Source organism: Epinephelus lanceolatus, chromosome 19, assembly GCF_041903045.1.
Source record: "Epinephelus lanceolatus isolate andai-2023 chromosome 19, ASM4190304v1, whole genome shotgun sequence".
NCBI classification, from domain to species: Eukaryota; Metazoa; Chordata; class Actinopteri; order Perciformes; family Serranidae; genus Epinephelus; species Epinephelus lanceolatus.
In genome coordinates, this window is record NC_135752.1 from 19499465 (window position 1) to 19526942 (window position 27478).

Genomic DNA, 27478 nt, shown 5'->3' on the forward strand with positions numbered 1-27478 from the left:
TAATGAGAGAGAGCCTGGCGTTTATTGCTTCTCAGTGTGTCTGTGTGTGTGTGTGTGTGTGTGTGTGTGTGGGGGGGGGGGTGGACGTCTGTGTTGAGCAAATGTGTGCATGGTGCGTCTAGTGTGTGTTTGTGAGAGAAAGAGAAATAGAGGCAGAGAGAGTGAGAGAGAGAGAGAGAGAGAGAGAGAGGGAGGGAGAGAGAAGGAGGGAGGGAGAGAAAGCGGACGTGTGTTAGTGAGAGCTGCGAGGAAGGATGGCTGCTCATGTTTGAACTGCCTCAAATGCTCAAAGGGAGAGTCAAGGCAAAAATTCAGCAGAGGCAGAGAAACAGACGTCTCACTGGGGGACACATCTTGTTCATCATTTGTGGGGAAGAAGAGAAGATTTGGCAATGCCTGCTGAAGTGAAAGAGGTAAGTGTGTGGTGGAATGGCTCTATTTGCTCTGTACCCTCCCTCTTTTTTTTTTTTTTGCCCATCAGTTTTTTTTTCTTCCTGCAGAGAACTGTAGCCCTCCACAGCTTTGCATTCTGCCTCTGTCATGATGAATGAAGGAGGCATCAGTCGCTTCACCTCCTTGCCTCACGCTGCTGCTCGATGCAGTCTCCTTGTGTGCATGGGGACATGATGCTAACATCTTCATCAAGTGTGTGTGCGTGCATGCGCATGGCTATGCATGTGTGCAAATGCATAGGCAAGCTTATGGGGGGGGGGGGTGTGTAATGTTTGATTGCATTAAGAGGGGAGGTTGTCCCTCCAGGGGGGAATTGCTGCACACACTCTGATAAGTGTATTGCCATGATGTATCAGAGAGACATTAAATCTGACCATGCAGTATTTAACTATTTGAGGATCAGGGGGAGTGAAGAGAGGCTCCAAATGGAAACTTTGAGAATGAATATCCTTCCCGTCTTTTTTCTGGGCTGTCATTTTCAATCAGTATTCTCTCAAAATAGACCTGCCTGCTTGGATTAGGACTAAACATGAAGTATTGCATAATGGACAATTGTGTTTCTGCAGGAAACAAGTCTTATTAAAGAAGACTCTTTTTCATGCATGGGTCATTACAGTGCCATTTTGATTCACAATGTACACTGACACATTCTGTATACTTACAGCAACGAATATGAGCATCACTGATTCAACAGATAGCGGAGGGCAGATGAGTTGTGACAAAGTTGTGACTAATGTCTTCTGACATCAGTGGGCTGATGTCATGTTTTATTATCCACTGGGAGTATTACTCTCTCAATCCCACAGTTTGATAAAGACAAACTGCCTGCTAAAGCTGATTTATTCCAAGTTTGATCACTACAAAATGACTTCGCCCATCTTGTTCAATTGCAATCGAGAGTGCCCATTTCTCAAATCATCCTTTCCTTCTGTAATGGATTTGTGACAAGTTTGAATCATGGCTTGTGCCTGTTGTGCCCTTGAGCTGGTCACCAAAATCTGAACTCACTCAGCATTAGATCAGACTCTGTGTCTCCCAAAATAATACCCTGGCTGCAGCTGGCCTCAATACTGAGAGTTGACGGGAACAAGATGCTAATCATGTCATTCTGTCTCCTGCATCGCTGCACCTAACGTCTATATACCATACTTTGTTTTGTTTTTTCTTTCCTCAGCTGAAGTCAGATTCAGAATCGTCATCTCGACCTATTTGGCTCTGTGAGCACACTTAGTTAGTGATGGTGCAGTGAGTTATTTAAATGAGCTTTGACTCACAGCGGCCTGGCCTTCCCTGGAGCTTGAATCAGACGGGGACGGCGCACAGGCCCCTGTCCAGCCTATTATCGTCCTCCAAATCCTTAATCAAGCTGTCTGTAGAGGACAGTGGTACCCCCGTCTGTATGTTGGCCTGGCGTTCATTTTAGTGCTGCCTAACAATAACCAATCAACCTCCCCCAGAGGTGTCCAAGCCAGGATCATCTCCCCGCTGCCAATTTCTCCTGTGTGACCCTTTCATCTCCTCGTTCCTCTGACACATTTTGTGCATGGATATGAGGGGCTCTTGTGTTTGGTGAGGTGTTTGAAAAGCGAATCAAGCCCTCTTCCTCCACATTCAGTCAGCTGTTCACTGCAGCCTGATTTAATGCGGTGGAGTTGAGTTCTCAGCACTTGTTCAGTTTAATGCCGCAGCCTCAGAAAGAAGAGAGTTTGGGGAAATTTAACAGCTTATTGTTTTTTTTTATGTCAGTGCATCGCTCAGCCTGGTGTGTCTGTGCCATTGTGCGATAGATATCAGGTAGGATTATATGCAGTTGTGTCACATTTCTTAAAATGAAAATTGATTTAGGGAGTGGAAACGCAAATAGTAAAATGGGTTATAAATGATGCAGTGGAATTGATTTCCTCCACAATAAAATCTTTTAATTATACTCTCTAATGTTTTGATGGGTTGTTTGCGTCATTGCTTGTCCTGGATTTTAGAGAAATTCAGCTGCTGTAATCAGAAGGCCCTTGAGACTGGGGGGGAAAAAAAGGTGTATCAGATAATCGGATATTGATTGAGATCATTAGAGCAGCGAGGCGAATTTTTGTAGACACGCCGAAATGAACGTGAAGTTTGTTAGAAAATCAGCATAAAATGTGTTTACAGTCAAATAGTGCCTCCAGTTCTTTCTCAGACCAAGATGCTGAATAATTAATCCACTCTGCTTGATGAAACCCATTTTGTTGAAAAGAAAAAGATCATTTACGATCTACTCGAAATAAACAAGTGGAAATTACAGAAATATCCACATGTTGTACTAAAACAGGAGTTGGGTTTTTGAAATCAGCATCTGTTTAGAGGGACAGTTACACTTAAAAACACATTTTACTCTCACCTGTTGTGCTCCCGGTGTGAGTTGAAGAGTGTTCGAGATATCAACCTTGGACATGTCTGCCTTCTCTTGAATGTAATGGAAGTAGACGGCACTCAGCTTGTGGTGCTCAAAGCACCAAGAAATACATTTGAAAAACTCAGCAGCAATATCTCTTTCCAGAAATCATGTCCTGGATACTCAAGATAATCCACAGACCTTGTTGTGAGCAGTTTCACACAGGAGCTATTTTCTTTGACCATGAGCTATACCCGCCAACTGTTTCACCGGGAAGAGAGATGTATGCATCTACTGCTAGCTCACCACTGCTAGCACCAGTGAGCTAGCTAGTGTCACAGCTCAGCTGAGGAGGGCACCATTAATGTTTAGATCTCGCATTGTCATGACCATGAGCCTCTTGTTCATGAGTAGATGCACACTTCCTTCTGCACAGTGATACAGTTGGCAGGTGTAGAAACAATAGTTCCCACGTTAAACTGCTCACAACAGGGTCTGTGGATTATCTTGAATAACTGAGTCAGGGAATCTGGAAAGTGACATTTCTGCTCAGTTTTTCAAATGTATTTTTTGGAACTTTGAGCTCCACCAGCTGAGTGCCATCTAGTTCCATCATATTTGAGAGAAGGCAGACATCTCTGCGGTTGATATCGCCAGTACTTTGCAACTCATGCCAAAACAATCTAGACTGATAAATAGCACTACAGGAAAGAGGAAAAATATGTATTTTTGATTTTAGAGTGAGCTGTCCCTTTAAGCATAAAATATGTAGATGAAATAGCCAGTTTTTGCCAGTAAATAAAAGGTCTGCTCTTTGATATTTAAACAGTATTTTTGCCAGTGCTGATACAGATAACAATACAGATATTGTTTGTATTGTTTCATTTCATGTGTGATGCTCCCACCAGTCGAGTTGACCTACTAAACTGTCACTGAGGAGCTCGCTGCAGATGCATGCTTCTGAAAAACACTGCTTTACCCTGTCCTGATTTATTACCAAACACTACACTGTTTGTGTTCCCTCACCCTCCTTTGTTTGTTACACAGCAGTCTGATCTCTGAAAGCCTCCCTGTCTGTCAGTTTTTGTACACATCAAAAGAAGTAATTCAGTTCCCTGAAGTCATTACAGGAGTTTTAACAACTAACTTTATCAATTTAAAATTGGCTAGTGGCAAATTCAAACAGGAGTTAAACCTGAAAGTTCAGGAATTGCCTATTATGGTTAAAATAATGAACGAACACTCCAGTGCACATGTAATTAACGGACCAATCATGCATGCATTCACCAAAGGATTCTGATACATCAGGAATAATTTCTCACTTGTTATACTAATAGCACACTTTAAAGCAATGGCATATTGTGTATCCTAGTCTGCACACAAGGATATGACACTGGAGAAACCCTGGAGCCACTTAATTAAATAAGTGGTAAATGGCATCTCACATCTTTATGATATCTGTCTGTATGGGCACATTGCTCAATTAGATTACAGCTCACCAAATAGCTTAAACAGGGAGAAAATGTCTCAGATTTTCCAGACATATATTAGTCTAATTCATAAATAAGTATGCATATTGGCATTTTTCAGTGTGAAATCAACAGATCATGTTTCAAATTATACAAATTATATGGTAATGGAGTGGAAATGAGTTGTGCACTCAACACTGACTCTGCTCACATCCCTTTATCAAATACAGCTCCCTTATTATGTGAAGACAGCCTTAATGGCATGGTGTGCTGTCATAGCGTTGTCTTCCCTGTAATCATTTCCCAGTTTGTGTATAATGTATACATAACCTACATAATTCACACAAATGATGCTGGTCAGTGACAGCGCCTTACTTATTCCTGTCTGCGTGCTTTAGGAGCAGAGTTCAGAGGGGCCTCCTCCACTATCTTTGTCCCAGGAGGCTAAAGAGGCAACTCTGGATAATCCATCTGCCACTGACGAACTGGACACGCCCACCTCCATCGCCTCTGTGATGACCTCGACCAATGAGAGCTCCACAGAGACGGACACCCCGCAGCAGACAGACACTGAGGTGCATGACTTTATGTTTGGTCACACTTTGTCACCACCTACTGACTCCCTACGGTTTGTTTGAATCCAGTCTTTGATCGATTGGCAAAGTCCACAGAGTCAAATAAGTTTAAAGGCCATAAAAGAAAACTTTTGCTATGATAATAAATCATTTTTTAAACATGTGGACATATAACTAAATTTGCCGTGTTTTTTCCTATGGTGTCTTAAGAATGAGAAAACAGGAAAAGTGAGGAGTTACAAATTAAAAAGAGCTAGTAAAAGACACATCTGGGAATATATGATTTAGTTTTACATCTGATTTAATGTCAGATAATACATTTCACAAATACTTTTCACTTTTTTTTTTCAGTTATTTGAATTTTATTTATTAATTGATTTATACTTGAATCATCAGCGTTTAACAACATTTGTTTTTCTCCATAGATCATTTTGAAACTCTTCCTGTTAATTACCAACTTTTTAATCATTATTTTTTTTATCCATCAAACCAGAATGTCCTTTAAGTCATATAGAAATTAATCTTTAGAAACAGATTCTGCATATGTGGGCAACTGAACAAAATTTTGGTGTCTGGAGTGTTCTGCTTTTGGTTTGTAGTTGGTTTGTAGTCCAAGTAGTATTGACCAGTCACATTTGAGCAGCAAGTAATCAGTCCGTTATGAGTCTCTATTGGCCGAAATGCAACCTTGGAACCCAGCAGCTAACATCTGAATTTATATGAGCTTCATATTCAGGTATCTGTTTATGGAAACTAGAAATGACTGGTGCACAGAAGAGGAAGATACTGGATCTGCCAAAATACCGTCCCTCACCCCCAGATGCTTATTGTTGTCAGAGTGATAGTTAATGGGTTATGAGATAGTAAAACAATTTATGCATGTATAAGGAAATTTTCCAAAAAATTGCAGCAGACACACACACACACACACACACACACACACAAACATTGTTAATACTATGGGAGCATTCATAGTAAATAGTAAACTGGTAGACTGCGCTTGTATAACGCTTTTCTAGTCTTCTAACCACTCAAAGCACTTTTACACTAATGTCACATTCATACATTCACGCACTGGTGGCCGAGGCTACCACACAAGGTGCCACCTGCTACTCAGTAACCATTCACATGGTCTCACACACAACGATGGAACGGCCATTGGGAGCAATTTGGGGTTCAGTATCTTGCCCGAGGATACTTTGGCATGTGGATTGGAGGAGCTGGGGATCAAACCGTTGATCGTCCAATTAGTGGATGACCCGCTCTACCTCGGAGCCACAGCTGCCCCAAAGTAGTGAATAGTGAATTGTAATGCATACATTATGCTTTATTACAACCCTCATAAACACACATAATGCTCACTGATACACTATATCAACAGTTATAAATCATTATAGATGTGACTTACTGTGAAATAATAGTTAACTAGAGGTTGACTGATGGGACTTATGATACATTATGAATACCTACACTCACCTATAAACACCTCAACATTCAGCTGTAGTTGGGACTCATAGTATGTTGTATTAGTCTATGCAGTATCACAAGTTATCACTGTATCTGTTGAGTAAAGTGAAATTTATATTGATGCATCTATAATAATGTATGCTTCATCTTAATGTTTCATTGCTGGTGGTAAGTAAAGTGTACATTTTCATGCATTTAGAAAGAATCTATGCTGCATCATAAGTGGATGTTGCCAACCATACACCAGAAGGCTTTGAAAAGACTTTGAAAATACATTTAAAAGACTAAAGTCTGACACCATCTTACATCTGAAGATACTGTGTCAGAGGTGAGAGAGTTTTATTCACAGACTTTATACACAGATTTTGCAAAGACTGGGGGTCACTGTTTGCAAGCATGCTAGCTTCAAAAAGGAAAAAAAAAGTATACAGAATATAGATACATAAAAAAAACACAACATAGAAAGTTTTACCAAACTATATCTTTTCACCTGAGGCAACTTTTGAGTCTGGTCTCCTAAAATCTCTGTGTGAAACCATCCATTGCAGGTTCTGTAAGTTCACTTCAACAAACAGCGCTATAACACTGAGTTTCAGTTATTCTGACAAGCAGAGAAAAAAACGCCCTCTGGGGCAATGATACCATGAAATTTAATGCAATTAGGTTCTATTTCATTGAGCTGCTGCATATTTACATGTTTTTGTGCTTCAAATGACAACTTTTGCTCACACTCTGCTCGGGAAGAGTTAAAACCAAATTCAGTTTGCTAAACCAGACAATTAAATTTCCTGCAATTTACCCGGCTTCTAAACAGTGGCTGGACCTCAAGTTGTTTCATCAGAGTCCAATCTAAACTCATTTTCAACAAGGGGAATTCATTATTGTTTGGCAGCGAAGAAGAATTCATTATTTACTGGTGGCTCAAAAAGCCAGGGAAGTGCTGAAATGATGATGATTGATCATCACAATGAGAAATGAGCTGGGGTGGGCTGTACAGTTTAAATGATGAATAAACACACACCGTGGGTAACAAAAACATGTTTGGTCTATTCCAAGTAAATGAAGACCAAGCAGTTCCTGCTTTGACTGTAAACATACCAATTTGGTGGAATTTATTCGAAGAGGAAACCTGAGACCTTTCAGACAAATGGGATTTTAAGGACGAACAGATTCTGATTAGATTTTTGTAGAGATAATAGTTGTGGTGCATTAATCCTTGTAGGAGTCCAAGGCCGTGGAACAAGAGGGCGAACAGGCCCCCAGTGAGTCCCAAGACTCCTCAGAGATGCAGCAAGAGAACTTACAGACACCGGACACACCTGATCTCCCATCGACTCCAGAGGTTCAAGAAAACACTCCTATTGAGCAACCTGTTCCTGAAGCAAATGTTGAACCCACTGAGTCTGTAACACCGACCACACCGACCAGCAGCGCCACCACAGCACCCCCACAACCTCCGGTGGTGGTGCAGTCTGAGGAGCCTCAGCCAGTGAACCCAGACAGGCAGAGCAGAGTGTACACCCTCCCTGACACCTACAGAGGCATTGGGGGTGACTTATGTGCGGGGTATGGAAGCCTGTCCCGCGCCACCCTCCACAGCTACTGGCCTGCCAAAAACTTCCAGCCCGGGGTTCACTACACTTTACCGTTCCTCAGGGACAGCTATGCTCCAGCAGGCCTCAGCAGCCAGACAGAGGATGATGGCATCAGCGAACGGGGAGAAAACCCTTCCGACATGAAGACTGACTACCCAGCTGCCAGTTACCCAACACTCGGGGGAATCCACCAGTTCAGGCCAATCACCACCATGGAGCTCCTCAGGGAGCCCTCGAGAACCAGGTAAGAGGACGGTACATTAGATCAAACGTATTGATCCCACAGAGAAGACTGTGTAAATAGGTTTCAAGTGTGTTTCCATGGTACCAAGCTGTGGGGTCAAATATAGATCAGTCTCTCCTTGTATTTAGCCACTTTGAAAGGGCCATGGGAAAATGAATCGGTAAAATGTTTGTTTTGCTTCATTATTCAGTCACTAAAGTATGATAAAAATTTTATTTAAGGTCAATCTCATTAAACTTTTTGTGGTTAGAAAAAGACAAGACAGGAAAGGATACTCTGTCTGTGTCACTGAAATATCAATAAGGTCCCTGATAATGAGATCACCTTTAACAAAGGCCACTAAAAAGCCAATTCACCTTTGACATTAAAAGTAAGAATGACCTAATGACAGTACAGTTTTGTTTTTATAACAGGAAAACACTGTGATTACAGATATGTCGACAGTAAATGTGGCCAAATGCCTTGACACCAAGCTAAGTTAGCTCTATGGTCAACCTGGTGTCAGTCCCAACTAGTAAAATACCAACGCTTGGTCAGTGGCCCTTGGTGCCAGATACTGACACACAGAGGTTCCCTTTAGCCATGGTATGAGACGTACCAGTTGGTGGCATTTTTTTGATGCTCCCAGCAACTTTTGTAGTATAAAATGCAAGAAACTTTCACCCAGGAAAACATTTTTTTGTTCTCCATGTCAAACCAAAATTTAGCAGCAATGTGGTGTGTTGGTATGTGTAGCATACTACGCTAGTGACGTATGTCATGTGACATTACATTAGGTTAATAACAAAGTTATTTTAAGCCAAACTATGAAGTTTTTTTTCTAAACCTAACCACCTATTTTTGTTGCCTAAACATAGCTCTTTAAGACCAACAGGAGCGCCCGCAATCCCATTTGCATATCTATTTTTAAATGCCAGTAGAATTGCAACCAAATAAGATAGAGCAATAATTCTTTTTGCATATAAAACCAGAGGAGGTACTCTAACATATGTGGCATTCATCGTGTCCCAAAATGCTGTTTCCTTGCACTAATGGGTTTGTAGAAATAGAGTAAAAAGCCCACACCAAAAAAACATTATAGTCCAGACCGCGGATATTCGGTTCATAATCTGAGATGGGAACAGAGATTCAGAGGTCTGGCACCAGGCAAGTGAAATAAGAAAAATTTAAAGAAGGTGAGAGAGTGCATGTGTAGTGGTACTGCCACAGTACAGCAGTAACAGTGTACAAATCAACACTCACAGAGGACCTGCTGTGAAAATTATATATCAAACTTTGAAGCAGCAGACACCCAGTAGTCACCTCTATCTCGGCCCTGCAAGTCAGCCTGGACAATAGAAAGACATATGGACAGCAATTAAGTAGCAGCTGGTATCAATCAGGAATGGCAGCAGGCTGCAAAGTCGATAAATAAGGAGGTTTCACCTGTTATTGCCTGCCAGAAGCTTTTCCTTATCCCATATAAAGTGACAGAGCTGCTCACAAAAGATACAAGCGACTCACTCATGCTGTTAAACTCCCTGAAGCCCAGTCTATTAGACTGAGAGCCATTAAACCTGTTGAATTTACAGTAAAATGAATAATATGACACGAATTTATTCACTGTCTTGCTGATAATTAGATGAAGTGATTGATATCACGCTCATATTTGTTTGTTAAAGCTACATCCTGTGAGCTTAGCTTAGTTCAGCATTAAGACTAGAAGCAGAGGGAAACAGTTAACTTGGCTCTGTCTAAAGGTAACAGAAAATATTGTCATTGTGAGGAGACACCAGGATGCCACTATCCTGCCAAGAAATAGTGCAGCATATATCACCGGGTAACACCACAGCATGATGCTTTTACACTTCAGTTTTTGTATGGGATAACAAATCAAGATATAACATGTCAATTAGTGAGCTTTAGAAATGCTGATACAGTAGGTGTTTTTTGTGTGCAAGGTCCCCTCCTGTGTTAGTTTTAGACTTTCAGGGACAGTGTGTCAATCCCTTTTTTAAAATGAACCTCAATTTTTACAGTAAATGTGCAGTTTCTGCTGGTTAAATGCATACAGAACATACAGCACAAAATAAACTTAGAATGTAGGTTAAAAAACATTTGTTTTAAGGTTTACTTCCTTAGGTTTAGGCATCAAAAGACTACAGCTATGGCTTAGAAAAAAAAGGTTTATCTCAAGATAAGTAAGTTTGTTACTAACTACTAAGTAAGTTTGTCACTTCCCGTCATGTGACATACTAGCACACTGTGTTGTTATTAAAATTGGATTGACTTTCACACAGGGCACAAACAGCCAGCACCTAGGTCAAAGTCCAGTGTTTGTTTGACCCATTCACATCCACTCCCACATGCCCTATGCAGACTTTCTTGTTCTTTATAGCACAGCTGCCCCCAGCATCAAGAAATGCTGGACCCATCACCTGTGTGTCAGTGTCTGACGCCAATTGGCCCTGACCAAGCGTTTGAGGAAGTTCATGGAGGCCAGCAGTAATCATGTTCATCCTAAATACAAGAAAAACTAACTACATTTTATTTTGAAACAAAACAGTCACCACTTATTAAATCAACAACAATAAAACCCAATTGTATTTATTGTTGCTGTAGTAAAATGTAGCCTATGTCATAATGAAAATCCCCTCCTTTGAAAATGGGCAAAAAAAGAACTGCAGATGGTCTGCCACATGACCAGGCATGTGTTAATATGAGTAAAGCAGATTTAAGGAGGGTCCATTCATGGGACCTTTTCAGGGGCCCAGCCTTTTCTGTGGGCAAGCCTATCTTTAGGTTAAGCTAATTAGCTGCTGGCAGTTGTGTACAGAGAGTACTATCAATCTTTTCTAATTCTCAACAAGAGAGCATATTATTGTATTTCTCAAAATGTTGATTAGCACTCATAAAATAATCCAAATCTTAAAATTCAAGATTGATGATTGCACTTTTTTTTGGTCCTGATCCCAACACGCATTGTCTCTGTCTCTTCAGAGGTGGCTACGATGACGCCTTCATGGCCCAGCTGGAGGGGAATCTAAATCCTTTCTTCCAGGCCATGTGCCGAGCACAGACCCTTCAGTTCCCCCACAAACGCAGCAGCATGGTCAGCCTGGACAGCATCCGCAGAGACCCGCGCTGGAGAGACCCCAACCTTCATGAGGTGATCTCTATGCTCAGCCACCCAATGGACCCAGTCAAGTCCAACGCTGCTGCCTATCTGCAGCACCTGTGTTACGAGAATGACCGCATCAAGCAGGAAGTGCGGCAGCTCAATGGGGTGCCGATCTTGGTGGAATTATTGGACCACCCTAAAGCTGAGGTCCATCGCAAGGCCTGTGGCGCTTTGCGCAACATATCCTATGGAAAAGACCACAATAACAAAATGGCTATCAAGAACTGTGACGGCATTCAAGCTTTAGTGAGACTAATGAGGAAGTCTAGCAGCATGGAGGTCAAAGAGTTAGTCACAGGTACAGCTCAGTGCCTCATTCTCCCTGGAGCTATATCCTGCAACCTCTACTTTGCCTCTACAGATTTTGTTTTCCTTCCTTTGCAGGCACTTTGTGGAACCTCTCCTCACATGAGCCGCTGAAGATGATGGTAATCAACAGCGGGCTTCAGACGCTGACTGATGAGGTCATCATCCCACACTCAGGCTGGAGGAGAGACACAACCGACCCCTCCAAACTGCTGAGTGCTGAGTGGACGACAGTCTTCAAAAACACCTCTGGATGTCTGAGGTACCCTTTAATTCTGTCATGGAACAAATGACAACAGCTACTAGAAGCTGGAGCTTCTTGCGGCTTTGTTAACAGAGTTGTTTCTGCAGGAACGTCAGCTCGGATGGGGCGGAGGCTCGACAGAGGTTGAGGGAGTGTGAGGGGCTGGTGGACGCGCTCCTTCATGCCCTCCAGTCAGCTGTCACCAACAAGGACACTGACAATAAGGTCACTTGAGTCATCACACTGACTTGAATTTAGAGACTTCAGAAAAAATGTTGCAAAAGAAGATTATAACAAAACTAGCACCCTGGTACATTTAGGCAAAATAATCAAAATTACTGTTTAATGACTATTAGTCATTTTGGTTATCAAATGCTGTGTTGTAGAAGAGAATTTTTAGTCAAGTGAGCCATTTGCCTGAAATAGTCAGTTACTATCCATTATGTATCCAGCTGAATCCACTGAGACTTCTCTCTTACACTTCACTGATTCAGCATCAAATTTAGGTTTATAGCTTGTAAACAACTGTATTTGATTCAGACATTTAAAAGAAAAACTCCAGGAGATTTCAACCTGGACCCTATTTCCCCATGTTTTTTTCTTTTTAATTGGTCCAGTATTGAGAGAGAATAATCCCTACTGATCAATGAAACATTTTTCTCCACCATTCACTTCATCCAGTCTGTTTGTTATCGTGTGTAACCAAGTCTCATTCAAGGAAAAGTCTTGTTCAGAAATCTTTTGAGAGGTGACTTGTTGCAGGAAGATAATAATAATATGGAAATGTTAGTGAGAGTTGGAGAGAGGAGTGCCGGAAAGTGTTATCTTAAAGATTTTCATTGTCATGGTTGAGTATTTAGCAGACTTTGAACACTGTGGAAAAGGTAGTGAGATTTCAGAACAAGACTTGGTTACACACAGTAACAAACAGATTGGATTAAGGGACAGGTAAAGAAAAACATTTCATTTTTTCTGTAGGGATTCTTCCCGTAATGTTATCAGACACTTATAATAACAATCTGAGCCTGTCAGTGGCAAAAACAAGCACTTTTAGTGGCCGTAAATTGACAGTAAGAACATGACCGAAGTGGTTACATTGTAGCCTGTTTAGCTGCTGTTGACTGCAGTGATCTCCCTCAGTAATGGATCATTTTCACAAATTGTTTCTCCATTAGCTACTTAGACACAAAAACATGGGAAAATACAGAAGTTTCCCTTTAATGCATGACTCCAAAACAATCATGAATAAGGTTTCTTCAAAGTCTGTAACATTTCCTCAGAATTTCATTTTTGATAGGAAAAATCATCCTTATATTTTATTCTGAAAGGGAATTAGTAAGTATAAACACCCATATGACTCCTGCTGCACAGCTTTCTGTACAGCATCTTTGACTGAAATCTTCTGTTGTTGGTCTCCATTCAGTCGGTGGAGAACTGCGTGTGCATCCTGCGAAACCTGTCCTATCATGTCCACAAAGAGATACCGGGAGCCGAGCGATTTCAGGAGCCCCATGTCAATCACCTGATGAGATCAGTGGGGCACCAGAAGAAGAAGAATGAGGCTGACTGTTTTGGCGGGAAAAGACCCAAAGGTTGGTAGGCTGTCATTCGTGATGACAGTCATTATTATATTATTTCAATATAGGTTGCAATATAATTTTATCAACTATCATTCCATTTCTCAGGTTGATTTTCTGCTCATTGACAAAACAGAACCCACTCATGAGGACATTTACTGTAACAATTAACACTCCAAATTAAGACTTTAATAGGCTCTATTTGAGTTTCGAGTCTGATAGGGACTTAAAAAAAGCAGTTTCCAAAGCACAAACGACTAATAGAGATGCACTTATGTCTGATTGTACACACGCTGAGTCATTTTTAGAAGGTTTTACTGTTTATTTTATGATCTTATACTTTGTTTTTCTTTCGTCTTCCTCTCCTCCCATTACACTCCACATGCATCTTTTAGTTTTCAATAGTTTCTGTGTTCTGTTTACGTTCAACAGCGTCTCTCTGTAAATCAACCATGTTCTCCATTTGAAAATTTTCATTTACTTTCAGCATGTCTTGGCTTTGAGCTTAGGTTTCACATTTCTTGCCCTTTTTTATGCCAATGAGAGCCTGAATATTTCATAACCCTGCACATGCAGGATCTGATGATATATTTTGCCCTGCAGGAGGAGTGCCAGGTTCCAAAATTGAAAAAGCTTGTTTATACTGAGTTACATCAGTTATGTGATTTTAACACCATGCAAGGGATGTACATAACAAGCAAGACGGTTTTTAAAACTGTGAGAAACATTTGGTAGTGATGCATAATGGATACTGTGTAAGTAACAATTTGAGTAACAGCTGATATACAGTAACTAATTAGCTGCAGCAATCCGAGCTGCAGGATGCAGCTTGATGGAGAAACAACAGGGTTAGAGTTAATTGTGATTTAAAGTTTTATAGCTTTTCACCACTGCTAGGCTTTCAGCTAAATTGACAAATGCCTCTGTGAGCCAAACATCAATGTGATACTGTCAGTTCCCCCCCAGTGTCTCACCACATGGAGGCTCTGTGTTTTCTGCATAATCTAATCTTTGACATTGTTCTTCTTCTCCCTTCATATTCATCAGAGGAGTGGTTCAATCAAGGTCAGTCTGCTCGTTACTCACGAATATTTCCATGGCAGCAATATTGTGATTCAATACCACATTAAATTTGCTGACATTCTCCATCTGTGTATTGATATAATGAAAACTGGTGTTTGTGTGCATGTATGTGTCTGTGATGTACAGGTTGGAAAAATGGATTAATGGACAGAAAATACGGTACATTGGATTTACCAAAACGTACAGAACAAATGAAAGGTATATACTTGATAAAAAAATGTAATCACCCTCACATAAAACATTGCATTCTAAATTTAACACACTTACTGATTGCGGTAACACTCGCAGTGACATTTGGAAATACATTAGGCTTATTACTAATACATTAAAGTAGATAGCTTATGCATCATTATCATACGTCACTAAGGTTAAGAATCAGTACCTGCTTTCTGTGTTATGCTATTTGCTTTGTATGCATGACACTGGCATGGCCTGAAAGAGAATTCATTTAAATTCAAAGCCACACTCCAGCACCTGCACCACTTGAGGAGAGTTTCATTACTAAAACAAAATGACCCTCCAACTGAAAGACATTTTTATCTGGCAACATCTAGAGGAGGAACATTTCCTCTGGCAGGCACCGGAATTTACTCAAGATGCTGCCTGACACTGATATATCTTTATTTGCACACGCTAAACTGTCTTTAGCTTTTGTGTAGCTGTGTGGCTGTTTTTAGTCATGAATGCATTCTGTATATAGAAACTACGAGATTGTTTTTTCGCCACAATAGTACTGTAGTGCGGAATCCTGTATATATGGATCATGGCTGCTGTTTGAACAGAGATCAAAGCTGAGCTCATGCCTCCCACACTCCAGCCAGTGAATGCAAATCAGTATGACAAGCATGTTACGGTCCTGGGTCAGCTTTATACTACTTGTCAGTGATCCAGCAGCCTCCACTGCATCAGTACAAAAATAAAAACCTCTGCAGGACTCTGACAGAGTTGTAGTTTGCTTTTTTGTACTGTCCAGTATACTTGGTGACCTAAACTAATCTAGGTAAAGTGTGAAACAATGTTTATATGATAATAACACCATCATTTAAAGGGACAGTTCACCCTAAAATCAAAAATACATACTTTTCCTCTTACCTGTAGAGCTGTTTATCAATTAATATTGTTTGGGTATGAGTTGCTGAGTGTTGGAGATATCGGCCGTAGCAATATCTGCCATCTCTGGAACATAATGGAATTAGATGGCACTCGGCTCAGGAGGTAGAGTGGGTCATCCACTAATCGGAAGATCGGTGGTTCTATCCCTGGCTCCTTCAGTCCACATGTTGTAGTATCCTTGGGCGAGATACTAAACCTCAAATTGCTCCTGATGATTGCGTTGACTGGTTGAAAACTGAGTCACAGGTGGCACCTTGTACTGTAGCCTCGGCCACCAGTGTGTGAAAAGGGGAATGTGACAAGTGGTTTAAAAAAATGGAGTTTCAGTAGTTGAGTCCAATACATTTGAAAAACTCAACAGCAATGTCTCTTTCAAGAAATTATGACCTGGTTACTCACGATAATCCACAGACCTTGTTGTGAGGAGTATCATGTTGGAACTATTTTCTCTCTACTGAACTACACCTGCCAACTGTATCACCACGCAAAGGGAGCGTGCATCTACCGCTAGTTCACCTAGCACTACTGAGGTAGCTAACATTACAGCTCAGCCGAGGAGGACACCATTAATGTTTACATCTTGTACTGTCTCAAGCTTAAGCCTCTCGTCCATGAGTAGATGCACATATCCTTCCGCGCAGTGACACAGTTGGTGGGTGTAGTTTGTTAGAAAGAAAATAGTTCCTACATGAAACAGCTCACAGCAAGGTCTGTGAATTATCTTGAGTAACCAGGTCATGATTTCTGTACAGAGACATTGCTGTTTTTCAGATGTATTTTTTGTGCTTCTGAGTGCCATCTAGTTCCATTACATTTGAGAGAAGGCAGACACAGAAAAATATGTACTTTTATTTCAGTGGTGAACCGTCCCTTTATGTATTTAGCCACTGTTGGTCATGCAGGCACTTTTCCACTGCTTGAATATCATCCCTGACTTTCTCTGCTTTTCTGTTAAAGGTTTGGAGCTGCTGTACCAGCCTGAGGTGGTGAGGCTCTACCTCTCTCTTCTCACCTGCAGTCACAACCACAATACCCTGGAGGCAGCTGCAGGGGCACTGCAGAACCTCGCTGCGGGACACTGGGCTGTGAGTGGATGGAACAGTTGCTAGTTTTTTCACACACTCAGATGTGGAGTATATCCCAAACATAAAAAGGTCTCTTCATAGGACTGGGAATTGGAACATTAAACTTTAAGTCAATGCAGTTACTACGGGACATTTTGGTTGGCCCAGTCTATATCCAAGTGAGATTGCTATAGCTGCTGTCATAGTGTCCTGGTGTCCTTATACATTGTCTAGGGAGCACATCCAAGATTTGCCTCTAGATGACATCATCACTATCACTCTCTTTGCTGTTCAGTTTAAGGAGAGACTTAAAATGAACCATGAATAAATAACATAAATCAGTTTATTTTGGAGGTGTGTTTACCATCTAAGTCAGATCACAATGTGCAGGGTCAACAAGACATCCTCCTCAGGCTTGTAAATGCCCAAAGAAGCTTTTTTTGGCTGGATGGGTTTTGTTTCTGAGGCTGCGTCAATGTGCAGCTGTGCAGAAGGGGGAAAATGTGGGGTTGATCATCTTTATCCAACTGGACTCTCCACATTGACTTTGTCACTAGCCCGTATGATCAAAAATCACTTTTACTGCTATGTACTCCAAGTGGATCCATAGGCATGTCAAATAATGTGCTTTGCCAAGACGTACTGCGCCATGAATGTCACTATAATTTAACACAAACGCAGAGGGCGTGCTCAGATTAAAGGAGTTTTAAAGTCCTTAGATTGTGTGATCGAGTTGTATCATACACAGGAGAGCAGTTGTGAGAGCAGGACTTAGTTCTTACTCATGGTATTTTTACAGTGTACTTGTGGAGATATGAGTTGGTTGTAAGGGTGGAGAAATGGATGGGTGTGAAGGAGGGGATACTCCCAAACATCAGTCAGCTGTTATATATTTCTGGATTTGTTCTTGCAGTGGTCCAGCTACATCCGGGCCACAGTGAGAAAAGAGAAAGGGCTGCCCATTCTGGTGGAGCTGCTGCGTTCAGATGTGGACAAAGTGGTGCGAGCTGTGGCGATTGCTCTCCGCAACCTGGCGATGGACAGGAGGAATAAAGACCTAATAGGTACAGGGCAGGCTTGTGACTTTCATCTGCATACACATGGCTCTACACCTGCACACTAACTGTGGGTTGTTGTCTCTCTGTCATTATAGGGAGCTATGCTTTGAGGGACCTGGTCGGTAATCTGCCATGTGGGCAGCAGCACCCAGCGAAGAATCTTGAGGGAGATACCGTTGTGTCCATTCTGAATACCATCCATGAGATTATTACAGATAGCCCAGAGAACGCCCGAGCGCTCATACAGGGTCATGCTGTACAGAAACTGGTGGCCATCAACAAGTCAAGGTACTTTAATGCAGGAGTTTTGATTTCCAAGGTGCCTTTATATTTTTACACAGAACCAAATAACGCAGCATCATGCAGCTCCGGTGTGTGATTTTTAGACAGTGCACCGGCATTACCGAAGCAAAAGAGGCATGAAGGGTGTGACACGTCAGAAAACAGCACTGGCTTCTAGTGTAGTGGTTCCCAACTGGTCCAGCCAGGGGGTCCAGATTTCTTCTTAGTCAATAGTTCAGTGCCCACACAGTTTAATACATTCTGTGTCATACTTGCATTTGGCCATGTCCTCGAGCTAGTTTACTGTCTTTGTTAAGTAGCTGTCCGCCTGTCACTCACTCTTAAGCAGGAAACAGCACTTCAAAATAAAAGCACTGTGCTGGAAAGTCACTGTACTTCAAAATAAAGTGTGTTTTTTACAAACTTGACATGTTGGTGAGTCACTTGCGGTCAATTTAGAATGGACCCATGACCCACTTTTGGACTGTGACCCACCAGGTGGGAACCACTGCTCTAGTGTGACATTAATATATGCGTCAGCAGCATTTTATAAACAATACAATGGCATAACGTGACAATAACAATAACAATCATTTACCATCTCTGTTCTATGGCGGCTAATCTCAGTCTCTGCTTGGAGGTTAAGGAGCTCCCAGACCTCATTGTTTCCCCAGTGTGTGGACATTTTCAGCTGCTGATGGTCTTCTTTGAGTAGTAGTAGCTAATTGCTATGAGCTGCTTTTTAATCTCCCGCTGTGGGACACATGTACAACATGTTGTAGAAACCTCATGTGCCACTCATGATCTCATCCTGGCAGCTGTCCCTTTTACACAGATGTTGTGACAGCGCTGTTATTACCTCAGTAGAACAAAACACAATCATGTCTTTCCATAGTTTTGATATGTACCCTTCATAAAATGGATGGTTGTTACAAAAATATTTTGTATGGCAAGCTCAGCAAAAAGTGATGACATTGATCAAAATAATTGACTAATCCCATTGGCAAACAGAGTGAATAAAAACCACTCTGAAGATTCCTACTTAATCGCATGTAATTTTTCACTTGGATTTACTTCATATTTGCACTAACAGTGCACTGATATCTGCTCTATACCTCAAAGCAATATGAATAAATTAAAAGATAAATAAATAAATGGATGAATAATAAATAAAAATATATATATTTAATAGAAATAAAGCCTAGGGGCTTTTAAAAACGAAGTTGCTGTAGGCAGAAATTTCACATTTACACCCAGACCCTTTTAAAAGAAAGTTACTTTAATGGAAGGTAATGATGGTATGTCGGTACAGTTCAGGCCAACACATTGATAAAGCCACTTTACAAACAAACAAACAAACAAACAAACAAACAGTACAGGTGGTGCTATAAAGCAATATGTGTAGAGTGAAGAGTAAAATGCAAAGTATTTAAAAAGAAAGTGTTTTTTTTTATATCTCTTTTATACCTTTGAAGAAATATCAAAAATATAAATTTTAATCCCATTCAACCCTGTGGAGCTCAAGGGTTTTACAAATGTATCTTTTCTTACAGTTTCTAAAGGTATACTATGCAGGATTGTCAGTTACTGCTTGTAAGCACACTCGCCACCACTGAAGGTGAAAGTAAAAGCCAACCCCAGATTCAGTCGTGTTTGGCATTCACCTCGCTCTATTTGCGTTTTCTCTTCGATGCCTTCTGCGTATGGTCTGGCACCTGGTTGCTACCTTTTTATAAAGCCCCGACCTCACCTGGATGCTGTGGGAGTGCGTGCACATAAACAACTTGAACACAGAAAATAGGTAAAAAATAAGAAAATAGAGGCAGAGGGCAGCGTCTCCGCAGAAAAATACACTGTCACACTCTTCTAGTGGGTCATAAGGGATGACTGAGAGGGATTGCTTTTGTGTACGTCTATATATTGTTTTATTTAAAGAAAATCCTGCATAGTATATCTTTAAATTAGACACTCCAGGCTCCACTATAATTGATACTGTTACCATTTTTAAGATTTTACACAGATTTTTTCTAGTTCTTTGTGTAATTTCTTACAACTCATAAACACCATTCTACAGTCCACACCTTTTTTTTTGGATAGATCCAATACTGCCCTCTGAAACAGTGCAAGGGACATGTCCCCTATGTCCCCCCATAAATTACACCCCTACTTTAATGTCTTTAAATTAGATTTTAAACTTCCTACCTCTATACAAAATCTAGATATATACTGCATTCCAAACTAAGCAATAAAAAGCAAAACTGATTAAGTAATAATGATACAGCTTGCTAAACAGAAATCCTACAACTGCTTAATATCTGTTTATACTTCAAACGCAGCCTCGGTGCATCAGCTCATGATATAATAAGCACCATATCCCAGGGCAATCAGAAATGCATTTTAATCATCAGGACAGTTTTGTCTCAGAGCTGTCCCCTGTTGTTTACCACAGTGTCTAATTGATTTATTGTCAGCCAATCCGCACGGGAGACTAAGGCAGCTTCCCACGTGCTCCAGACAATATGGGCCTACAAGGACCTGCGAAACACCCTGAACAAGGCCGGCTGGAACAAGAGCCACTTCAAGGTATTTGTTACTATTACTCAGATGTGGCATGATGACTATACAAAGCTCTTTATAGCTGGTGATGTAAGTAGAGAAATAATAACGCAGTGTCAAATATGGATAGGTGACAACAAACATTCTGTGTTTTGTCAGATAAAAAGAAAAGTGCAAACAATAATATTTGGGCATGATCTGAACCCAGAAAATCCTGTGCACAGTTGGCTGTAGGCCACTGAGCACTGGGACACAAGATGCTCATTATGAAAGATGTAAAAGGGATCAATACATTTAAGCTGTTACATCCAAAACATGATGAAAAATAAAAGGTGTGTCACTGTCCAAGTAATTGAGTGCTTCTAATCAAACCAATGTAATACCCTTTTATGAAATTAGGACAACAGGAAAACATCAGATTCTGGTTGTCATCCAGTAATGTAATCCCTTTTTTGTCCTTCAAAGCCAACAACCACCGGAGTGACTAAAAAATCCAAGAGTGGGAAGCAAGGCAGCGATGACATCACCTTGCCTCTCATGGACAAAAACCAAGGTCAGCAAATCACTGCATGCGTTCCCCTCCACAAAATGTTATTAAACCATCATCTAAATGAGAAAAGTGTCCTCTAGCTCAGGGAGCAAAATCTGCTTTTTAACATAGTGTGGTTCTTGTCATGTCAGGGACACAGAAATGGGCATATGCAGTCCCAGACTACATTCTTCTGAAACATAGCCTTAAACCAATGATGTGCTGCCAAGGTTATCAGTGCAGAGACTTGGCTTATTAGCCTGAACAGGCTCTCCCAGAGGCAGGGCAGGCTCATGCATCACCAGTCACATTTCATTTGAACGCTGTTCCAAAAGGGCACCCGCTTTCCCACATCAAGAGCGACCTCTAGCTTTCCACCAAAACAGGGATTTCCTGTAAATGCCTCATTATGTTTTATGAACTTAACTTAAACACCCTTTGAAATATACATTTTGGGGGAAAGGTCTAAACTACTTTCAGTTAATTATGTCATTGCATTTGCCTTTTTCTCTCACTGGTGTTTCAGGCTAAATGAATAGCTTCTCCAGTGTGATGCTGCCCTGCTCTGTGATGACTGGCCCGGCCCTGTTACATAAAATTACTGTTGGTGTAGGCCGGATATGAGCTCCTGTGGACAGAAATAAAAGAAATAGCACATTTTTCATTTGGTGCTTGTTGTTAAATGGTCAAATAGATCTAATTTACTCAGTGCAGACTAAAATTGAGCCACATTTATTGACTGAAAAGTTTTGCCAAATTCTGATTTAAAGCCACGTAACCTACAGACAGGTTGTTGCTCTACATTTATAAGCTGTAAATTCAAAATTATATATATTTTTTAGGCACAGTTAACCAAATAGAACTGCCGAAGTCCTCAAAGGTGCTATCTTTTATTTTGTGCGCACAAGTTAATTGACTTGTTCCCAAGTTATTATCTTGTTCCCACAAGTTAGTTGACTTGAATACACAAAAATAAAAAATATCACCTCTCTGGACTTTAGGGGCTACACCAAATTTTAATAACTTTACACATAGAGATAAGCCACATAGCATCCAGCTACACTAGCTTACTGGTATGGGTGACGTTAGCATTAACATTAGCCTAGCTAATTTCTTAAAATAAAATATCCTTTATCAAAAATAAAAGAAGGCATAATGGTGGAGCTGTTTCCACAGTAATATATTTACTAGCCAATATGCTGCTTTGTGACTCATCTACTTCATTGAGATGATAAATTATAACAGGGAACTTGCAATGTTTGGTTGAAAATTAGCATTTGGTTATTGCAATGTTAACCACCCCCAAATGCCCATTTGAATATCAATTAGTCCCACTCACCGTGTGTTACCTTGAATTCATGATGAAACTTTGTTTTTCTCACACGCCTCCACAGTGAATGGAGAATCCAAAAGAGGCGGACATTCTTCATGAATTGAAGTAATCAACGTTCGCATTTAACAACAGTAAAACTATATCAAAGTATCTATTTACAAACTCTCACACAGCTTGTGCAGTGTAATATAAGTCTTATTTATCCAGTCGGATGCTCAGTACTTCCCATACAAATGCAGTTTTCGACTAAAAACGCTAAGTACAAACCCTTGGTACACTCAGGGTGCACTACTCCTACATGTAAATGTTTTATATTGTAATGTTTTAGTTAAAAATGCATGTATTTGAGAAGCACTGAGTCTATGACTGGGTAAATGAGACTTGGATTATACCTCACGATATGTGAGAGTTTGTAAATGAATGATTTGATATGGTTTTGCTCTTGTTAAAGGCAGACACAGTTTACTTAAGTCATTAAGGGTGCTTGCCTTTTTTGGATTCTCGGTTCACCGTGGAGGCATGCAAGAACAACAACAAAGTTTTCTTCACAAATTCAAGATAACACACAGTGAGGAACTGATATACAGTACAGGCCAAAAGTTTGGACACACCTTCTCATTCAATGTGTTTTCTTTATTTTCATGACTATTTACATTGTAGATTCTCACTGAAGGCATCAAAACTATGAATGAACACATGTGGAGTTATGTACTTAACAAAAAAAGGTGAAATAACTGAAAACTAGCCACCCTTTGCTCTGATTACTGCTTTGCACACTCTTGGCATTCTCTCAATGAGCTTCAAGAGGTAGTCACCTGAAATGGTTTCCACTTCACAGGTGTGCCTTATCAGGGTTAATTAGTGGAATTTCTTGCTTTATCAATGGGGTTGGGACCATCAGTTGTGTTGTGCAGAAGTCAGGTTAATACACAGCCGACAGCCCTATTGGACAACTGTTAAAATTCATATTATGGCAAGAACCAATCAGCTAACTAAAGAAAAATGAGTGGCCATCATTACTTTAAGAAATGAAGGTCAGTCAGTCCGGAAAATTGCAAAAACTTTAAATGTGTCCCCAAGTGGAGTCGCAAAAACCATCAAGCGCTACAACCAAACTGGCACACATGAGGACCGACCCAGGAAAGGAAGACCAAGAGTCACCTCTGCTTCTGAGGATAAGTTCATCCGAGTCACCAGCCTCAGAAATGGCAAGTTAACAGCAGCTCAGATCAGAGACCAGATGAATGCCACACAGAGTTCTAGCAGCAGACCCATCTCTAGAACAACTGTTAAGAGGAGACTGCGCCAATCAGGCCTTCATGGTCAAATAGCTGCTAGGAAACCACTGCTAAGGAGAGGCAACAAGCAGAAGAGATTTGTTTGGGCCAAGAAACACAAGGAATGGACATTAGACCAGTGGAAATCTGTGCTTTGGTCTGATGAGTCCAAATTTGAGATCTTTGGTTCCAACCGCCGTGTCTTTGTGAGACGCAGAAAAGGTGAACGGATGGATTCCACATGCCTGGTTCCCACTGTGAAGCATGGAGGAGGAGGTGTGATGGTGTGGGGGTGTTTTGCTGGTGACACTGTTGGGGATTTATTCAAAATTGAAGGCACACTGAACCAGCATGGCTACCACAGCATCCTGCAGCGACATGCCATCCCATCCAGTTTGCATTTAGTTGGACGATCATTTATTTTTCAACAGGACAATGACCCCAAACACACCTCCAGGCTGTGTAAGGGCTATTTGACCAAGAAGGAGAGTGATGGAGTGCTGCGGCAGATGACCTGGCCTCCACAGTCACCGGACCTGAACCCAATCGAGATGGTTTGGGGTGAGCTGGACCGCAGAGTGAAGGCAAAGGGGCCAACAAGTGCTAAACACCTCTGGGAACTCCTTCAAGACTGTTGGAAAACCATTTCAGGTGACTACCTCTTGAAGCTCATGGAGAGAATGCCAAGAGTGTGCAAAGCAGTAATCAGAGCAAAGGGTGGCTATTTTGAAGAAACTAGAATATAAAACATGTTTTCAGTTATTTCACCTTTTTTTGTTAAGTACATAACTCCACATGTGTTCATTCATAGTTTTGATGCCTTCAGTGAGAATCTACAATGTAAATAGTCATGAAAATAAAGAAAACGCATTGAATGAGAAGGTGTGTCCAAACTTTTGGCCTGTACTGTACATGGTCATTTTGTGAGTGAGGTATTCCTTTAACTAGCTAACTGACCAGTTCTGAGCAGTGGCGTAAGGTGCACACTATTACGCACATATTGTCTTGTCACATAATCAGAGACTTGACATTCGCTAACATCAACATACATATTACCCAGCAATCATCACTGCATATCTGCATATGACAAAAAATATCAAATAAATTAAGAAATGAAGATGTTATTAATGTAATTTAACAATTTTAATTATTGATTTATAGTTATGGAATAAGCATAATTTTGTTGTAGACGCTACTGACTGTTGTACAAAAGAAAAATAAACATGTGATGGGTTTACCTTTCTCGAGAGCATATATAACAAATGGCACTGTTTTTAATTCAATGACAGTTCGTCTTTGAACACAAGCATATTTTCAAGGTGGTAATCACTCAACACATTGTGGGAGGGCCCACTCTCTATGGGCCCCCCACCTCATGGGCCCCAGTGCAACCACACTGCCTGCACTGTCTATATTTATGCCCCGTTTTCTGAATCTCTCTGTGGCAAAACATACTTTAATTTGATAGAGGAACCCTGTAGTTCCTTATTGAACCATTTTAATGAGAGAAATTTCAAGAGTATATAATTTAATTCTGAAATGACTGAACTCACAGATAGCAAACGCAGGCTATTATTACATAGGTTTCCAAAACTGATTTACAGCTGTTATCGATTTTTCTCTTTCTGTATTTCCAAGACTCATCTTTGCAACACCTTCTCCATGATTCTAATTTGTCCTACAGATGTATATTCCAGCTTAGAGCCAAATGATAGAGTTGGAGATGGAAAAGGGCCTGTTGTGGAAAGAGACACCCTCCAGGTAATCTGCTGTTTGAATGTAATGAATTTCTTTATATTTTTTTACATTGTGCTCACAGACTTCATTACCTGTCCCTAGTATGGAGAACGGAGATTGTAAATGTTGTTTTACAGGGTCTTGTTAAAAAAAAGGATTGCTTTCCAGTGACTTGCATTTGTAACTGTCAGTGTTTACCCTGCAAACTGACACTAACACTGTCTGTTTGCATATTTCTTTACCTAGGCGATAAGTGAGAGAAAACACTTCATCAGAGCTGGCAGGCCTGCAGTGGGCCTCATGGATAAGAAACCTCCACCACTGGACTCCTGGGTGTAAACATGACAACGCAGCCAGCCAAACATGGTTAAATCCTGTAGAGACACTCTCCACTGGTGAAATATGGATTTGTGCCATTTGCTCATTCTTGTACAGACAGAGAAAACACATTCAATTAAAAATAACTTCCTTTGTTTACAGGAAAAAAATGTGCCAAACATTTACATGTATTTATTATGGAGATTCTTTGGCAGATGATTTAATAGATTTTGTCATTTAGGATGATATGCTGTATGTCTGAAACTCACAAAGAATTATGTATGACATCTGAAATAGCCTAAATATGCAAACTGTGGTGAATCATGACTCCAAAGAATATATGACATGTACAATTTGAATTTTACTGCTACACAAGTACGAGATAATTTATAATACTTCTAGTTTGTCAAGCTTAAGGCTTAAAGTGACACGTGGATCTGTTGTTGTCCATCCCCATGGGTTCTGGGCTGAGAAGATTCTCATATGAAATAATTTTAAAAACATTTTTTGGTCTGTGTTTGAGATAATTAGGATTAGGGCTATTGTCGGCCTAGTCATCAAAAACATCCAAATGATTTGGAATTCAGTTTATTCTTGACAAAAACCTGCCATCACACTAGACTGTGCGGTCATTAGTAAATCCTCTCTATTCCATTTGTTTCACGATAGGCAAAATGGGATTGTAAATGTGTAACAAAGGACTGTTAATATTCTAAATGAAGGTATTTATATTGTAATATTTATTGTAATACCCATGTTATTAATTAAAGGTTATTGATGTGCATTAGCTAATACCGGTAAGTGATCCTACATTCTATACAACTCTGCTTTGCAGTGGTCCTTTTTGCATTGCGATGTTGAATGAAAAATGAAAATAAATGATATGCATAATTTCTCATTTTTATATGTATTCTCTTTTTGTATTGCAGACTGGATTTTACGCTGCGCATCATTTTATTCATGGGTAACTAAGTGTACTACTAAACAGCACCCACTGGCTACTTAAACAACCCCACTTTTATGTGTCCTGAACAAGCTTATATTAATAGATAAAGCAATTAAGTGTCCTTGTAAGTGTCCTTATGAGTTGTCCTTAGTGCATCTAGTGAATTGTGGATATTCTTCTTTCAAACATTTTCATGGTTGTCTGATGTACATGTGTTCACAACCAGGGCAATTTTTCCTATTATTTACACTACACAAAGTACACAGGACACGGTACAACATGATAAAAAAATTTCATGTATGAGGACTTGAACTTTAATGCGACTTAACCTCTTCAACTTCACCCCTCCCTCCAATATAAACTATTTTTTATCTTTTTTTAGGGGGGACAGAGGTCTTAATGGGGAAACAGCAGTTCAACAGTAGATACCACATAGAAGTAGAATACATCATATGAAAACTCGGATCCTGAATATTATATTAGGCACCTATACAAACTTTTAAAATTTAGACCTTATGGGGGCTTAGAACATTATTATGGAAGTATATGATGGCCATTGTCATGCTCCATTATGTCTCATAAGTTGTTGCAGCACTTTTGGGATGGATACCTCTTGTTACTCAGATTTGGTGCTAAATTTAAGACCTTTTTTTTTTTTTTTTACCACTCAGGTGTTGATAAAAAAAAAAAAAAGGGGTCAAAAATCCCTCCAAATGCCACA

At 40.4% G+C, this 27478-nt stretch overlaps 1 protein-coding gene across 2 annotated transcripts; it reads left to right on the forward strand.

Moving 5' to 3' along the window:
- Positions 1–259: 259 nt before the first annotated feature.
- arvcfa (ARVCF delta catenin family member a) lies at positions 260–26709 on the forward strand. 2 transcript variants are annotated; one of them, XM_033647587.2, is made up of 16 exons: positions 260–413; positions 4692–4868; positions 7558–8174; positions 11154–11632; positions 11719–11902; positions 11992–12109; positions 13308–13476; positions 14509–14526; positions 14671–14742; positions 16615–16742; positions 17635–17785; positions 17875–18067; positions 20533–20644; positions 21083–21170; positions 25441–25517; positions 25740–26709. In XM_033647587.2, exons 1-16 carry the CDS (start codon positions 393–395, stop codon positions 25830–25832), a joined length of 2697 nt encoding a protein of 898 aa, XP_033503478.2. In that variant the 5' UTR covers positions 260–392; the 3' UTR covers positions 25833–26709. The 2 variants fall into 2 exon arrangements, with proteins under 2 accessions (XP_033503478.2, XP_033503479.2); XM_033647588.2 differs by lacking the exon at positions 14671–14742.
- Positions 26710–27478: the final 769 nt, after the last annotated feature.